The sequence below is a fragment of the Anopheles coustani genome, chromosome 3 (genome assembly GCF_943734705.1).
Source record: "Anopheles coustani chromosome 3, idAnoCousDA_361_x.2, whole genome shotgun sequence".
Lineage (NCBI taxonomy): Eukaryota > Metazoa > Arthropoda > Insecta > Diptera > Culicidae > Anopheles > Anopheles coustani.
Genome location: NC_071288.1, coordinates 13,363,175 through 13,380,216, shown reverse-complemented (window position 1 = coordinate 13,380,216; position 17,042 = coordinate 13,363,175). Strand labels below are relative to the sequence as shown.

General features: G+C 46.5%; 3 protein-coding genes across 3 annotated transcripts; 1 reads left to right on the top strand and 2 right to left on the bottom strand.

Moving 5' to 3' along the window:
* The first annotated feature begins 3,239 nt into the window (after positions 1 to 3,239).
* Positions 3,240 to 3,664, top strand: LOC131259632 (keratin-associated protein 19-2-like). Its single transcript, XM_058261171.1, has 2 exons — positions 3,240 to 3,251; positions 3,344 to 3,664. Exons 1-2 carry the CDS (start codon positions 3,240 to 3,242, stop codon positions 3,662 to 3,664), a joined length of 333 nt encoding a protein of 110 aa, XP_058117154.1.
* A 2,560-nt stretch (positions 3,665 to 6,224) lies between these two features.
* LOC131261026 (nematocyst expressed protein 3-like) lies at positions 6,225 to 7,409 on the bottom strand. The gene is made up of 2 exons (XM_058262908.1): positions 6,431 to 7,409; positions 6,225 to 6,364 (listed from the first exon to the last, which is right to left on the bottom strand). The coding sequence occupies exons 1-2, from the start codon at positions 7,407 to 7,409 to the stop codon at positions 6,225 to 6,227; spliced, it is 1,119 nt and encodes a 372-aa protein (XP_058118891.1).
* A 6,941-nt stretch (positions 7,410 to 14,350) lies between these two features.
* Positions 14,351 to 16,879, bottom strand: LOC131258474 (mitochondrial 2-oxodicarboxylate carrier). Its single transcript, XM_058259799.1, has 8 exons — positions 16,769 to 16,879; positions 16,563 to 16,696; positions 16,214 to 16,497; positions 15,963 to 16,145; positions 15,802 to 15,899; positions 15,558 to 15,732; positions 14,951 to 15,055; positions 14,351 to 14,878 (listed from the first exon to the last, which is right to left on the bottom strand). Exons 3-8 carry the CDS (start codon positions 16,373 to 16,375, stop codon positions 14,684 to 14,686), a joined length of 918 nt encoding a protein of 305 aa, XP_058115782.1. The 5' UTR covers positions 16,376 to 16,497; positions 16,563 to 16,696; positions 16,769 to 16,879; the 3' UTR covers positions 14,351 to 14,683.
* Positions 16,880 to 17,042: the final 163 nt, after the last annotated feature.

Sequence of the window (17,042 nt, the reverse complement as noted above, 5' to 3'; positions counted from 1 at the left end):
TTAAGCCAACCAAAACGAATTGTCCACATTTCAGTTAGAGGGGTAAAGAATAGCGTAGGGTCTTTTACAGAATGAGAAATGATAGACAAGGTCAAACGTCAATTAATAAGTATATTAGTAAACGTATGCACCAAACAAAGTCCTCAACGTCATAGATGCTACAATCTGTTAAAATTATAATTTAGGGTCATAAGGGCTAAACACTGATATTTATCTTCAGTGATCATGTACATTTGATCTCTTATTTTGATTGCTGCAATAATGTGTAGGCATCATTTGAATAAAGTGAATTGTATACACAGTTTTACTCAAGTTTTGAAAACTAACTAAGACCTTAACCTCCCCTGTTCCAGAAGACTGACTATGGAGAAAAATAGTAGTTTAGGTATCAATATTGTTATTTGCCACAGTATATTCCTTATCATACCATCATATCCTATTGAATGTTGGAATGAAAATTAAATTAAAGTCCTTACACTATTCATGTTGCACTGTAGAAACCAGTTTTTCTATTTTTACATTTTTAACAATATTTCTCCTGGATTCTACATTTGTTTCACTTGAAGTTGTTTCTTAGTTTTGACTTTGTCTTAGTGTTGTTTCGAAGCTACTTTTATATTTCCTACTAATTTACTACTTTGAAATGGAAAACAAAAGTGGTATTTTTTTCTTTTTGATCAGTTCCTGAACACACCCCTTTACTTCCGCCATGCCCCAGCAGTCAACAATAATCAAACATAACTACGGTAGCGGTGCCGAAAGTTTTCTCCATAAACTAGGATACACGTGATCGGCATGTCGTGGTGCGGACGCGTCGGAACCCAAAATACGCGGTTTCGATGATCCCCGACGAACGGGCCCGTTTTCGAACCGTCGGCAAACGATCGAAACCGAAAACAACTTAATATTTCCACGCGGTCGTCCACGCGGCCGAAACGATAATTCATTCACACTCCGCGTAGTCCCGGGATTGTGTTTCGTCCTCGTCAACACTGTCCTACGCCGTTCTCGCCCCGGTCGAATTGACGCATTGACACTCAGTTCGGCCGTGAACGATTTGTTTCCTCCTGCCCCAACCCCCTCGACACGGACGGAGCGTTGTTTTTCCCGACGTCTGCGCTGCGTAACGGATAACATGGACGCGCGTGCGCCCTGGTCGCGCGTTGCATCATATATCTCGTTGGCGTGGTCTAGACTGGAAGCGTGGTCTGGTCTGCCGTTGTCAGCCCCATTTGAGCCGGCACGGTCTCTCTTGCAGCAGCCTCGCGCATTAGCTCCAATGCTTCAAATAGGTGGCCTTTCTTTTCCGTGCGGCATGGAGAGAAAGAGCATCGACAACAAGCGGCCGATGGAGATAGTCAGCTGGTCAGTAAACGGGTGGTGTTACGGTGGCTGGAGGTTCGGTTTAGGGTTCGGTTTGGACATGGACGCACCTCTTGGAGGCGCCCGGCCGCATCGGGTTTTGGTCACTTTCTTTACCTCCCTTGCCCCGGTCGAGGCCTATTTTCGTGCGTTAGATCACCTCAAGAGGGCCAACTAAGTACCAAGCCATACTCCTGCTTGGGTTCTCCATCTGAGGGGTGAATTGAAGGGTGCTTGCGATGTTGACTGGGGCAGGAAATGTGCTGTCGGTTCTCGACATGCGTCCGCCGGTTGGACTGTTTCTCACGACCCGGCTCGCTAACATCGGCAGTGTTATTTATTAGTTTGCTGATATTTTCTAGCCACATCGACGGGTCGATCCAAGGCAGCAGTAGCTGTTGCTTGGTGGTGTTCTTGGGATGCGATAAAAGTCATATGCTCAGAGCTTGCGTACTAAACTGTACTAATTGAATCAAAGATCAAGAATGATAAACATTGAAGCTCCTGATAAATGTTTAGTGGAATGAAAGATATTAAAAATACACATTTTGTTAGAGTATCATTGCGGTTATGTAAATGGTCATAATTTTATTGATCTAACAAGTCAGTTCGCTAAGCAAGTACCCACGAATGTAATGAGCTTGGCTGCTCCATGTTAGACTGAGTGCCTATTTGCACAAAATTAGCATCGCATCCGATCGCTTCCCTTGGCGATCATTAATGAACAATTAATGAATTCGTTAACCGTACCATTGGGGGATGTTTTCTCGCACGATGACCCCAATTCGTACGATTCTTTCTACCATTATCAGCATCAGGAATGTTTTTCGGATGGTGTTCGATGGGAGGAGCTGGGAAAAAATGGTGGCAAAAAATAGAGTCATAAATCCGTTGACTTACGTTGACCGATCCGGCGGTGGTTCTGCGGGTTTTGCGTGTGATTTTCCCGTTTTCTTCGTGTGTGCTGTTAGTTGGTGTTTTTTTATTTCGGCATCCCCCAAGGAAAACACATTGTAGCTGGCTCTAGGCCGGTGTGATTAGCGCTTTAGTCGTTTTAATTTCACACCCCCAACGAACTTTCGGGGTTCCGCCAAAGGGGGCGCAAAGCGGCACTCAAACGATAGAATGACAGCATAAAACTCCTCCACACCCCGCGTGTGTTCCTCCACCTGGCGTGTCCGTACGATTAGGAAACAATTGGGGGTATTTTTTTAGGTGCTTGTTTTGCCAGCCGCGGGAAAAACAGTGCCTCCCGGTGGTGTGATTTGCGCCTGAACAAATGCCATTCTTCATCGTCGGGTGGCCGGCGTTTGAAAAGAACAACGAATCGTCGTGGGCAACCCTCCCCGCCTTCTTGCAGGGATGTGAAATGGGGTGAAGAACGGGGAGGCCCAAAGGGTTGCATCTGCATTTGTCGATGCCGTCCACCACCGCCATCCCCCAGCCGGTCGATCGGTAAAGTACTCCATGCCCCGCAGGTTCGAGGGTTAACGGAGAGGAAAATTCGCACTGTCGTGAACCCGCGGTTCGGTGGCGTGAGGGAGAAAATGCATCTGTTGCCGGCCACAAACGGCTGAAAGGAGGGGGGAACCTGTACGACGTACGAACGAATGAGTCAGTCGGGCCGGCTGCACTGGGTGCAATTGTAGAACCAAAGGGAAAGGGCAACCCAGCGACGAATGCAGCGGCGAGCGTGCGAAACGACGGCTCGGGCAGGGAAATTCTACGGTACCGCTTTTCGTATAAAAGTAATGGCGATTTTCAACGACGGCATCAATTCGCCTCCTGCAATCCCAGCGTACAGCACGGTACATCACTCCACAAACGTGTTCTACTCGTCAACCCAAGCCCAACTCAACCAACCCAAACGCATCATCATGAAGTCCTTCGTAAGTGTCCAACGCACCAAAGTCGTGGCAGGATCCTTCGTGTCCAGCGAACCGACTAACTGGTCTGCGCTTTTCTTCCTCGCTCCGAATAGATTGCTCTGTTCTTCGTCCTGGCCGTCGCCGCCGTCTACGGTGCTGAGGAGTCGAAGGTGACCGAGAAGCGTGGAATCGGCTACGGTGGACTCGGCTACGGATACTCCGGCTACCCGGGTCTGGCCGGACACGGCTACTACGGCGGACTGGGCGGATACGGATACGGTCACGGACTCGGCTACGGCTCGGGTCTCGGATACGGATCCAGCCTCGGCTACTACGGCTCGTACCCGGGCTATGGCGCGCACTCCGGATACTACGGTGGCTACACCGGTGGATACTCCGGCTACCCGTACGGTCTCGGCTACGGACTTCACTAAGCTGCCAGCTACCAAGACACCACGAACTCATCATCTTCCTCAAGGAAGCCCAACATCCGTGCATCCAGATAAGCACCGCTTCCTTCCTTAGTGTGTTAGTGTATGTGCAAGTGTGTGCGTGCCTTAGTTTGGGTGTGTGTGTGTGTATCCTGAGTGCAGAAAGCTCCGGTGCCGATAAAAGAGTTGTCCAACTCTTCGGGAGTTCCCTCAAGCTCATGGAAACATCCTTAGGGACCCTTGGAAAGTGATGGGATCAGTGTCTCTGGCGCAAAGCAGCGTTTTTTGATCCGTACTGCAGAGAATTTCCACCTTCAATTGCCCCTCCTTTGGGTTGTACACCCATCGGGGGAGTTTTGGCCCCCCTCTAAATTTCTCTCTTGATCAATGAACCCCCCTTGGACCGATGCTGTGAATACTTTCGAAAGTATACGACTAATGTAATGAGTGTGTTTTTTTATATTCTACTTTACTTTGCCTACTACTGTGTTATTACAACTACTCTTTTTTACTTTAGTCTCTAGCATTTGTACAGTACAATAAAAGAATGGAAAAAATCTTTTACGTAAAATATGCGTGCTTTCTATGATGAATATAAACCGTCTATTGAGAAAATCGTTTTCAAATTCATATCAATGGTCTTCTTTAAAGCTTACTTCGAATCTATGGTATCAATAAAAATGGAAACTAAATTTACTCAATTTAGATTTTGTCTAACGAATCCATTAATAGTCTTTTTTCAACAGTTTGTTTTACGACGCTACTAAATGTTGATGTCTTCTAGTATTAAAACACCATGCACTACTTCAAGCGGATATCAATTAAATAGATAAACAAGAGCTCATGCTACAGAATACCCTTAGAACCTTTTGTTCAAATTCATAACTTTATTAGTGTTAATTACAACTGAAAAAAAATCAAAACAAATGTTGCTTGCTTCATGAGATAACTGTTCTGTTACATATGTTATTTATGTCTAGAATAATTTTCTTTACTTCCGCGATATGTGTTTGGTATTATAAGATTACCAATAAAGTAAAATTATTTTGACTTCTAGTATTGATACATGAGACTCTAATTTAAAATTGAATTTGCCCATACCACTATGCTTCCCATTTTTGATTCATCGTTAGTACATACATAGAGGTCCCTATTCCCTGAAAATAATTGCCTTTAAATAGTAGTGTGAATATGTTAATTATTTTAATGACGATAACTGTACCACGACACGCCATTTGAATTGTATTTACCGTTCATTGAATGAATGAACTTTGTGAAAACCATGAATGGATTGGTAAACACTTGTATTGTGGACTAATGCGATAGATTGTGCATGCTGATTAGAAAATAATCTCCCGACAAATCGTGATGCCTTTTCCGATCGGAGTCTTATCTTTTAATGAGCGATAAGTTTTAGATTTCCTCGTTCCGCATTAGTACGCGTTAACCCCGATGAAAGTACGATATTCCCGCTGTTTTACCTCAAACCTACAAATCATTCCCTTCTTCTTCTTCTTCTTGGCGTAACGACCTCTTGGTCATGCCTGCCCGTTAAGGGCTTACGAGACTTGCTTCCCTGTTGTACGTGGATAGTCAGTCCTCTCGTACAGGGGAGCGTCCGGTCTCGGTTGGGATTCGAACCCACGCCGTCGAGGTGGTGAGCCCCGGCGCTCATGGGCCGGTTTTCTAACCGGCGCTACCGCTCGGCTGTCGCGGACCCTCCTAGCACCTGTAAAATTACCGCTACGAACTGATGCTGCAAGGGTTAATGCACTGCGAACTCTTGTGATCAAGACAATGTAACGCTTGGTAACGCTATTGAACGTAGTATCAATACCCCCGAAGGTATGCAATATGGGTTACTTCCAAAAGAGCGTTATTTTTAAATTGGTAAACTAACAACAAACAACCCTGACACACGTTCCATCGCACGTGATCGATAGGCAAAGTGCGTATTGAGCAAGGCACCGAAGGGAAAAGTTATTAAATTAATATGCAATCGATAATGTTTCCAAATATGCCGCGATAAAATTATGCATGTCCCGTAGGGGTGCTCGGAAACTGAATGCCCGTTCAGTTTACTTTCCCATCTGCAGGGAAGGTATGCTTGTGGTTAGGTATTAGAAAATTATTTAACCCATCAGATTGAATTTCGGTGAAATTAGTCACGACCTGGGCTCCAACAGTACTTCCGCCTCAAACATTGATCACGTACCTTGTGAGCCGAAACGTGCCATACCGTCGGTTCACCGTGACAAATCGTGATCGAAAGTGTCAAGGGTGGTCTTTATGGGTTCGTCGCTTAAGGGGTAACGTTGAAGTCGTTCGTTCATGCCGGCTCCCAAAAGGCCAATCGCAATAAAACCGTCTCACAGTGTCATTTTGGGGACGAAAAAGGTAATAATTTATTCGATTTAAATTAGTTCAACAAAAACACGATCCTACACAAATGGGCTCAGCCCACGAAAAGTGAAACTTGCCTCCCTGTCTAGCGAAACAAGAAACTGCTGGCATGTGACTAACACGGAAACACCACCAAACGGCGCCTCCGGGCTGGAGTGTCCTATTTCTTCTTCTTCTGGTAGCCATTGTGGGTGATGTCGACGTCGTAGCTCGAGGGACCCGTGTACCGGCCATGGTTGGAGGCGACATCGTACGGTTGACCGTTGAACGCACCGCTTCCGCCCTGCTGGTGAAGGGATGCTATGGACGAGAGATATTTGATAAGGATCTGTGACTTCTTAGGTTTGTTGGACGAGTGTTGCTTACCCTGCTCGTACTCCAGCAGTGCTTGGTGGTGTGCCTGTGTCTGCTGTTGATGGTCCTGTAGCGATGGGGCGGGTGTGCTACTGATGTAGATCTGTCCCTGCGAGGTCGCGTACGATGGTAGGTACGCGTTGGACGGTGGTGTTGGGGTTGGTGGTGCCGGTTGGTTCACCACCACCGGCCGCCAAGGCTGCTGCGGTGCTTGTGTGACCGTCGTGCCGCTGCTGGCAGTCGTGGCGAAGGTAGGCGTTACACCGCTCGCACTTCCGGTGACCACGGGAACACCGACGAACTGTGGCTGCACGTGAGATACGGCAACACCGGCCGGGTTGTACACTCCCGTTGGGACTGCGGTCGAGAAGGCGGTGAAGAAGGGCTTCTGGATAACGACCGGCACCTTGGCGGGCGCTGGCTCCGGTTGCACCGGAACGGCCACAGGGATGAACGGCTTCTGGGGGTAGGTGGCAAAGAACTGCGTCTGCTGCGTGTTTCCGGCGGCCTGTGCGACTCCCAGCGGGTAGTAGGCCTGTGGGTATGGGGCGGGTACGGCCGCAGGAACTGCAGGAAGAGCTGGCGCGGGTGCGAAAGGTGTCAATCCGGTGGCGAGTGGTGGTGCAAAACCGGCGGCGAGTGGTTTCACCGGAGCCACGCCGAATCCTGGGAACAGGTTCGCCCCGTAAACGGTCGGGTAGCGCGGGAAGTTACGGTGGTAGGACGCAACGCTAGCGCCACCGGGGAAGAGCGCGTATCCGGGCGGAAGTACCCCACCGATCGACGAACCCTTGTGCAGGCCCGGGAATCGAGCGTACGGGCTTGGATGGTAGCCCTTGTGGAAGGGAATAGAACCGACGCCGGCCAGCGCGTACCCGTGCAGACCGTGGTATATACCGCGTTTCTTCTTCCTCTGCAAACCGGACACCTGGTCCAACACGATCAAGCCCACCAGAAGCACCACAAGCAAACACTTTACGCTCCGGTTCATGATGTCACACTGTGCGGGGAGAATGTCCACCGAAACTACACTACTTTCACGGAGGAGCAGAATAGGGATGGCACCGGAAACTCCAACTTCACAGCCACGCACGCATATGTCCACCGACTTATCTAATGACCCAACCGAAGGCCAACTTGACAATGAGTTGACCACTGGTCCCGGTGGGTCATATTTATAATGCGGAACTATCGTTACCTCCAGCAGGATGGAGGGATTCTTCGAAGTAGTTCGGCCGCCAGTGGGGGGCTTCTTCGTTCCTTCGAGCCCTTGCCCATCGCGGCAAGTGTTGGTATTTCGTCGTGGTGTTCGCAATGAAATGAAAAGTGATTTGCTTTCCTGCCGACCGGCATCGGCTACGTACGGACAGTGCGTGCTTCTTGATATGCACGATGAGTCTCGCACGTTAGGGACGGCTTCCACCTCCTCGCCGGACTCTGGTGAGCTTTGCTGGATTTTCAATTTTCACTGCGGCCAGTTTATATTTTTGGCTACGTGTACTGGGTGAGTAAAACGTCGGCCGCCCTGTCTCCCCCCGTGCTCTGGTATTTCACACCCGGACTTCCTCTCACACGCACTACCTCTTCTCTCACACTCGGTGAACGCCATCGGTAGCATAATCGATCTCTCGTGGCACGTTCACCGTTCGACGAGCGGAAAGACCGGTGCGCCAACCCGTGAATGGAGCGTTGGGAATGTTGGCCATTTTTTGGGCCCGAATGTGTGTTGTTTGCTTGTAGCAAAAGTGCATCTTTCCGGGCCGGTGCAGCACAGACGGTTAGATTTTTTGGCGATGCTCCCCTAAATGGGTCCCTCGTCCCATTCGTGGTGTGCTTTCTTTGCCGACCGAGCGTAAAGGGATTCGTACACGCCGTGGCGCATCAGCTGTGCATCGCATACATACATAAGTAATCTTGTAATCCACCTGTACCAGGGACCTTCTTCCTCTTCTTCTGCGATGCCGATTTTGCGTAGCTTCGTTTTGCAATTTTATTGACCCCCGCCAGGTTTGTCTCTACCAAGGGATGAGCTGCTTCCGATGTTACGATGGTGGTGATTTATATTTAAATCGATTCACCATGCGAAACCGATTATCTTCAATGCGGGTTTCCCTCCATTTCTACCCAGTTCTGCACATGGGCGGGACGTGGTGGATTTAATTTTTACCGGCATTATCATTGCGATTGCGCATACGCAGTCGAGAGGGTTGCGTAAGGATCGGGGGCGAGGGATCGATTTTTACCATTTCCACCGGTGTAAGGACTCAAATCCTCGCACTCACTATTCGGATCGTAAATGTCGGCTTTATTTATTACCTTGGTTGAGCAAAACTTCCAAATGAAACAAAACTACAGCACGGTTTATGCGAAGAAAACTCTATATGAAATTTAAAATTGGAAGTACGTTAACACGTACTTCGCAAAAATTTAAATATGAAATGAACTGTTTACTTTACATCAAAAGATGACTAAGACGGGTTTGTTTACGAATTAACTTTTTTCGTTCAATATTTCGAAAACGGCTGTACATGTTTTAAACTATTCTAAAGATTCACAAACTGCATTCTTATACTATGTTTATGCTTGTTGCTCTATTCATAAGAAGATGCTTAGATCGCTCATTTTAAAAACGCTTCGCATGGTGTCAAAGCAATGTAGTCTGGTGTTAAGAACAAAATTGAAACAGCGAAATACATAAACATTCAAAGAATATTTTCATTTTACGAAACTAAAAATTATGGTTTATAAAAAAGGAAACGAAGAGAGATGTTTAGCAGAACTCAATGACTTAATGAGTCATATCGGTCATTATCAGCATATAATCACTAGTAATAAATAATGTACCTTTTATGCTTCTTTGAAAAATCTTAAAATGTTGTTTACGCTACCACCACGGGTATGTACTCAAACTCGTAGAATATGGTACTGCAGGAATTCCCACCCCAGATGGTTTTAATTCAATTCCAAAGAGTTCTATATTTATAACGCAAATTTATCATCGAACACTTAATTATCCTTCATTTCCCAGCAAGAATACAGAACGGCTTCCAATGTTCGAGTTTATTTATGTCTCACGAAATCGTTCCCGATAAACCTTGGGGTTCCAACTTCAGAACAAAATTCATCAACCACCGCTCTATGTCCTTCGGACGAACGAACAGACCATTCGAGTGCACCGGTCGCACGGTCAGAATGCACATAAACAATATCGCCAAGAAGTGGTGAGTCCAAATCCCAATCGCTCGCGGGAAAAGGAAACTGTCGCCCCGAAAAACCCCGACTCGATGCTTTCACTTTCACATGGGTTTGGGTAGAACCCCCTTTTTTCAAGCCCTGCAAGCAGTTTGGAAACAAGCGGTTGTCAAGCGTAGTCGAACGAAACACTAGGTGAGTGGGTTTGTGCATCCAGGGTCGCTGCAGTGGAGTCCTTGCGCCACGATCGAAGGATGGAGGACGCCGTCTCACCGTTCTGAACGGTTCCATCTAGACTAGACTAAACGGGTCCGGTTTTTTGTGAAAGTAAATGGTACATTATTCAAAACAAAAAACAAAAAACCCATGAAAATCAAACCCTCCAAAATTTGTGCAGGATACGACTCAAGTAGTCCTGGCATGCGGGACACCAGATGTCGGGTGGTACGTCTAAATTGTCCATCAAGCATGGTACAGCAAAGCCAAGGACACGCGTGCACGAGCCTCGTTCAGGATTTACCGAAATTAGTTCTTAAAAAATGAACCTGGTTTTGCAGAAGTAAAAAAATATACATTTTCGAACAATCCAGCGAGCAGCAGGTTTGACATCGACCGATCGGGAGGGTGTCTCTGGCGGTTAACCCTGAATTCGCGTGCTGAAACCGGCCTCCCCGTGCTCCGTAGACGCCCCGTCGTACAATGCACTTGCAGCGGATCAGTCACACACTCTCTCGATTTGACAGGCTCGATTAACGTCTCGTGCCGGCTTCGAATCGCGCCTTTGGTGGGTCGATCGAAAAGTACCGATGCCGGCAAAGTAATCGGGTATATGTTACCATATAGGCTGTGTTTATTCGTTTAATTCGGCTGTTTCCCCTTTTTCAAGGATATTTCAAAGATAACTTTGTAATTCGTAAATGCGTGTTATTCTTTGCAGCAGCAAAATTGTTGCTTTAAATCAGATCAAGTTTATGTGTTTCCTTAATCTACCCACTTCCTCCGTTTCCCACCTTTTTTGGAGGCCTGGCAAATGGCAATTTAAATGCATGTGTGATTCATGCAGTGGCGAATACAAGTGGAGCAAAGAAACAAAAAAAACATAACACCGAAAACACCTCCCAGCTAGTAGCCGGACTCGCAGTCGAAGGTCCATCGTGCCCGCGGATCTATTAAACTTTGCTCGACGCCCTACATTCACTTTTCTTTTTCCAACAGCAAAGGCGTTCGACGCACGAAGCTAAATCGTGCTTGGCAAAGGCATAATTAGTTAGCATAAGAATAACTAGAACTATCTGAACGATCGAGTCCTTTCGGTCAACAGAACGTTTCGTGCGTTTAGGAATCTTTCCATCTGCTTCGTTCTGGAAATAAAGAAAAAAAAACCTCTAATGTAGGCTATACTAAAACGTTAAAAAAATATTAAAAAGCATGACGCGGCAAGTTAGAAGTTTTAAACGGAGCTAATGCGCCGACATGATTTAGCAGTTTGAGTGTGAAGTATTCAATTAACTATGGACAGAGTAAAATGATTTCAAAACAATATTAAAATATTTCTTCCATACAGAGCAAAACAACAAACACTACATTCCGGTAAATGCATTGTAAAAACAAGCGCTTCTTGAAGTACTAGGTTAGGCAGGCAATAAAGTTTAGCTAATCTGGCGACAGCTTCGGACTGTATCCGTTACCACCGTTGCGTAATAGAAAGCTCATTTGAACACATCATCCCAAAGCCAAAGCCGGTTTTATGTGTTTGCTGACCCATAATAATTACTTGCCCAGTTCATTATCATATTCATTTATATGTCTCCGAATGAGGTTAAAGGTAGTAAGGCGTTGGGCAGATGTTTGGAGATAACCTCGTTTTTTTGTTTCATTTATGTTAGTGATATTTAAAAATAGTTTCTACATCCGTTTGACTTCATTCGGGCTATTTGTAAAAATAGGAGGGAATATCGTAATTGTTGTTTGCATATTATTGAGATAAGATTTTTGATAAAATAAAGCCACTTAATAAAAAACTTTTGTAAGTAGCGATCACGGAATGTGAAAGTAATGCAGAAATACGATTCTCGAGTACTCGGAATGATTCTTAAGGCCAGATCCGGTTATCCGAAAGTAATAACCGATCAGATGCCTATCGTTTCAAAATCGTACAACCATTCAAAAGTGTCGCCACGCAAAACAGGTACGGCATATTTTGCAATTTTCGGTTTTCCGACCGAACCCGATCGATACGAATTTTAAGATCGCTGACGCTGATTCTTGCGGCCAAAACTGGTTCATGCGGCCGGTACATAGGTTTTTATTCTGCACCTCCCTTTGGCTTCGAATTTACCGCCTCGACTGTCAAGCGAGGATGGGTGGGGGGAGGAGGGGAGTAAATCCTTCGGTCCTTCGAAAAATGTACACCGCTAGGGGTGGAGTAGCAGCGCGAGCACGTAGAACTCGTCCGGACCAGGACAACTTTCGACTTCGTTCCTACGCGCGTGCGCGCGATTCGACCGGATTATGTTCTAATGCTGGGCCAGTGCACAAGAAGACCGCCCTGCGCCATGGCGAAGAGGGTATGCTGGTCGTGGTGAATATCTTGAACGGGTACAAATTTAACCTGCTCACTTTGTATGAAATTGGTTAACCACCTGAAGCTGAAGAGGTTTAAGGGGTTGTTTGAACCGCTTAACCAGACGATGGGGACCGTGCCTGCTGCGTACTATGCTCCACCAGCTGGGTTAATGATACATTACGAGCGTGGTTTTGCGTTTTGCCGACGAAAAGGTAAACAAAAAAGCCAACCACAAGCAATAAAAGTACCTCCAAAAGTCGCCCAGGTCGCCCGAGTAATGGTTCGCCTCTGGGTGGTGGGATGCCGAACCGGACAACCTGAAACGGTGGAGTGAAGGGTGGACATTAAGAAAAATGAAAAAGAGGGCCTTAACCAGTGAAATGAATCAGTCAGCTCGAGATGGGGGAGCTGTTGGCTCGTTGGGCGGCAGGAACCATTCTAATAAGCTACGCCCGGTGGAGGTCGCTTAATCAGTCTACTTGTGACCGTGCTCCGGATCGGACGGTGATCTGTGAAATTGAAACACTGCTTGCGGTGCGTTAACTAACGCCTCAGATGGCCAGAGGGTGTTTGGGACAATTGTGAATTTGAAGATTTTTGTGCAACTTACCTTGAAAAACTGCTCTACGATGAAGTGTGTGGTGCTGCTGTATGTCCTGGCCGCGTTGGCCATCCTTGTCCCTGGTGGTTTGTGCGACGATCGACGTGACGAAGAGCGAGCCCTCCGGCGCAACCGGAGAACTGTACAGTTTTTGGTGAACCATTTTGTTCAATTTCTTGGCCTAAGTGGCCCCAGTGCGAGTGCGGGTACGAAGAAGGTGGAACCGAAGCAGGACAATGTGTTCGCGAATCCCCTGACCAGCATTCTGAAGGCATCGGCAGGCAAATTCTCTGGTTTCAGTGGGGGTAAGCAGAAGCCTTCGCCAACATCTCACCGAGAGCCCACGCTGCAGCATGATCTTCCCACGTGGATTGAGGATCGGAAAACTTCGAATCCCTACAGCGAAGCGTTCGAAGCGGACGCACTCGAACCGACGAGAGTTTCACTGTTTAGCACAACGCAGGAGCCGGAACCGGAGGACACGACCACGACCACGACGACAACGACGACTACAGAGGCTCCTCCAATGACTACTCCCGAGAGTGCACCGATTGCTCCCACCGAACTCCCGGAGGAACTTCCGGAAGCAACGACGGTACTTCCCGAGGCATCGTCCTCTCAACCCGAGCAGCTCGATCAAAGCTCCCCTGCACCAGAAGCTGCCGAAGATCAACCTCAGGAAGAATTGGACGGCGCATCCAGTACCGAAGCAGCTCCAGCAATCGATCCGGCAGCGGTAAATACTCTCTCCGATACGCGGATTGATGTGCGAAACGGTTTCGGGGATGAAAGATTCCAACCGACACCGATCCCATTGGTGAGCTATCAGCACTACGTCCATCAGGCACCAGCGGTGTGGCCACCGACAGCCGGTTTCCAGGCGCAATTCCCCGCGCAGCAATACTTCGGCAACAACGTGTTCTTCCCGGCGCAGGCTCAATTCCCGCTAGCCAGCCCGTTCCAGGTGCAGCAGGTCCAGCCGAGCCAGGGCTACCCGAGTAACCAGCCACTGTACGATAACCGACTGTACTATCCGACGGCCGCGGCATCCCCGGCGATCGCCAAGTCGCACAGCCGTGTGAAGCTACACGACAATCCCTACGATCTGGTCACGTACCACGACGACACCGAACCGGCTGCATCCACCTACCAGATGCAAACATTCGGCAACTATCGGGGACAGCGGTACTAATAGTTGGACCTTTCCTTTAGCGAAATATCTTTCCTAAGGCGGAAGCCTTCCGCAGCATCCGTTTGTAGCGAACGGAGTTTTGACAAATTCTCATCCTCACACCATTTGTAAATATCAGTCATTACACATGAAAGAAATTCTTTTTCACTACGGGGTACCGTGATGAACAGCAGCTTAATTAATATTAAGTGGAAGAAGTGTTTGAACGTGATGTTAGCATAATTGTACAAAATGAAGACAAATAAAAACATTGATTAGTTACGTTTTAGTCAACCTTTTTTATTGCAACCAGCGTAAGTAGTAACACGTTTATTTATACTCATTTCGCTGCTTAAGATCGCATTATGATGTTTAAAAAAGATTCGAAGTTCAACTTTGAATAAGAAAACATTTTTATTTAAAACAACAAATTACCCAATTTATACAGGTATCCATTTTGTAACATTACACCTCAAAATAATACTTATATCATGGCCTAAAGATTTGTTCTGGAATAGTTTGTTTAACAAAAAAATGTTTATATAAAACCCTGCAAACAGCTGACTGAAATACTCAATATTTAAATGCAACACGTTTACGATAAATCTTCAAAGAGTTTTGTTCAAACAAGGAACTTCCAAACGATCGCCGCTGGGGTTAGTCTAACGGTATGTTGTTTTATGCTCTTCGTGGCACTCCTCCTTTAATTGCATGTCCCATTACTCGGTTATACAACTACTTAAAGTACCCGTCGAGAAATTCGTACACATACTCGTAAACGACGAGCATGATTGCACCGCCCGGACCCAGACGCATCACCTTCGGAGTGAGGCCTTTGTACAACGCCGCAAAGCCTTCCTCCCGGGCGACAATGGCGATCGAGCCAAATGTGGTACGATACTTCACTTGTCCGGGTACCGGTTGTGGACCCTAGGAAACAACAACCAACGTAGGGATGGTTAGGAGCAAAAAAACATAACTATCAGTCTGTTCACTACAAACCTGAATTCGAGACTTTGCTACATCGAAAGGAATGTTCACGACCGATCCGAGGGTTCCACTCACGAATCCAATACCAACTTTGCGCAGGAATTCTTGCACGGGATCCTGATACAGATTAAATCAATATTAAATGTTCTTAGTTATGCAGCAGTTAACCTTTTTCTATTGTTTGGATGGACAAACAGTAATATCGGGAATGATTTTGAAATGAACAAATATTAGTAACGAAGAAGCGATTGGCGAAAGCCATAATTTTGCGTTATATAATCAAGCAATATACGAATGGAAGCAGCGGATCATTCAAGCAAAGAAAGTGGCAGATCATGTTGGTTAGATACGACAAGTACGGGATGGAGCAAAAGAAAAAAAAACTACCCACAACCAGAAAACAATATCACTGACATTAAATAACAGATCACCCACCACTTACCATTTCTCCCTAACCATACTCTAAGGGCAGCTGTTGTGTTAGAGCGGACGAAACATGAAACACGATGAATATGAGGCAAATTGTTCGATGTGATGTAGCATTAGACGAGAGATGCGTCACATAGTTCGATGATGATGTTGAACGTACAATCTGATGAAACCAAACCATTTTCTGTACCTTATATTCGGGCACAATGCCCTTGACGCTGTGATAGAAACCAAAGTAAATCATATTGAACACCCCGTTTCGCCCGATGGTAGCCGTCAGTCCACGGTTGAGCCCGTTCAAACCGAAGCCAGATTCGTTGATGATCTGCCTGGTAACAGCCCAAGTGGTCGGTACCTGTCCCATTCTGAAAATGGATAAAATATGTTTTAAAGCTTTAATTTTATTTTCGTGCCATCGGCATGTTCATTCTTACTTGTTTTTGTTAGCCTGCAAGGTCACCTTAACCATTTCGAAGGGATTTACAAGGATCGCTTCCGTTACACCCGCTCCTAGTCCAGCTAAGGAGAAAGTCTAGAACGAAACATGGTTTTGATGTGGTTGTCGAATATTTCCCAATGCGGTAATCTATCATACCAGAGGTGTAGCTTTGTCAGATCCGAACATGAAGAATCGCTTGTACTGTTCGAAGGTTAAAAATTTAACGGCTCGTTTCGGTGTTTCAACCAACACCGGAGGTAAGATACCTTTATACAGCGAAAAGACTCCCTCCGCTTTGGCCATCTTACGGATGCAATCGAATACACCATTATAGTATGTCTGAAATATCAAGAATGGAGAAATAAATAACGAATCATCTCATTCGTTTTCTCATTGCGGTACTTTACAGCAGACTTGGAAGCACCAGCAGCGGGACTAGCTTGAAGTTGCAGCCTCGTTTTGACCAAATCGAGTGGATGCATAATGCAAACCTCCACGAAGCCAGCGGATCCGCCCGCGCCGACTTGCATTGCTGCTTGGCGTAAAAATTCCTTCACGTCCGAGGGCATTTTGGAGGGCAGTGAGAAGGCTACGTCTTGCACTATCAATCTAGCCAATTAACTTTCTCGCTTCGGTTCACCGCCACCAGACAATTCGGAAGGCACAAGGTCAACGGCAGTATGGGGAGTATCTGTGAACGGAATATTTGTTTGGTAAGATAGCGTAAAACTAAATCGTCGCAAAGTAGCGTATTACCTTCTTCTTAAAATTTTCCTGGCGAATGTCAAACAAAGATTCCTCGGTAAACGGCTTATCATGTACAGTACATCAGGAACCAAAATTTAAGACACCTTAAAAAAGAGGAAGAACGATAACAGCTACCCTCCCAGCTGTAAACAATCGCTTTACATCTGATGTTTTGCCTTCAAAAACTAGCAAAACTTTCATAAAATTAAACTTACCTAATAAGAAACTACGGATATAACACTGAGCGAGGTCACTGCCGATCGTGAGTATCACGAAAAATTCACAGCGACGAGCCGCTTTAAAAAACGACTGATAAGTTTCGTGCGATGATGTGCGATTATTTGCGGTGTGCAGCGCGGGGTGCTTGTTTACCTTTCCAGCCCAAGGTATACACAAGCGGTCGTATATCTGCACCTTGGGGGGGTTTTGACAGTCCGCCGCTGTCAAAAAGCAGCTGTCAGCGGACTTTGATGCGGAAAAGAGTGCGGT

Coding starts and splice junctions, on each gene's coding strand:
- LOC131261026 (XM_058262908.1), bottom strand. CDS start 7,409: ATGAACCGGAGCGTAAAGTGTTTGCTTGTGGTGCTTCTGGTGGGCTTG. Junction 6,365..6,430: donor ACTGCTGGAGTACGAGCAGG/GTAAGCAACACT, acceptor TCTCGTCCATAG/CATCCCTTCACCAGCAGGGC.
- LOC131258474 (XM_058259799.1), bottom strand. CDS start 16,375: ATGCCCTCGGACGTGAAGGAATTTTTACGCCAAGCAGCAATGCAAGTC. Junction 16,146..16,213: donor CTGGTGCTTCCAAGTCTGCT/GTAAAGTACCGC, acceptor TTGATATTTCAG/ACATACTATAATGGTGTATT. Junction 15,733..15,801: donor TTGCAGGCTAACAAAAACAA/GTAAGAATGAAC, acceptor ATCCATTTTCAG/AATGGGACAGGTACCGACCA.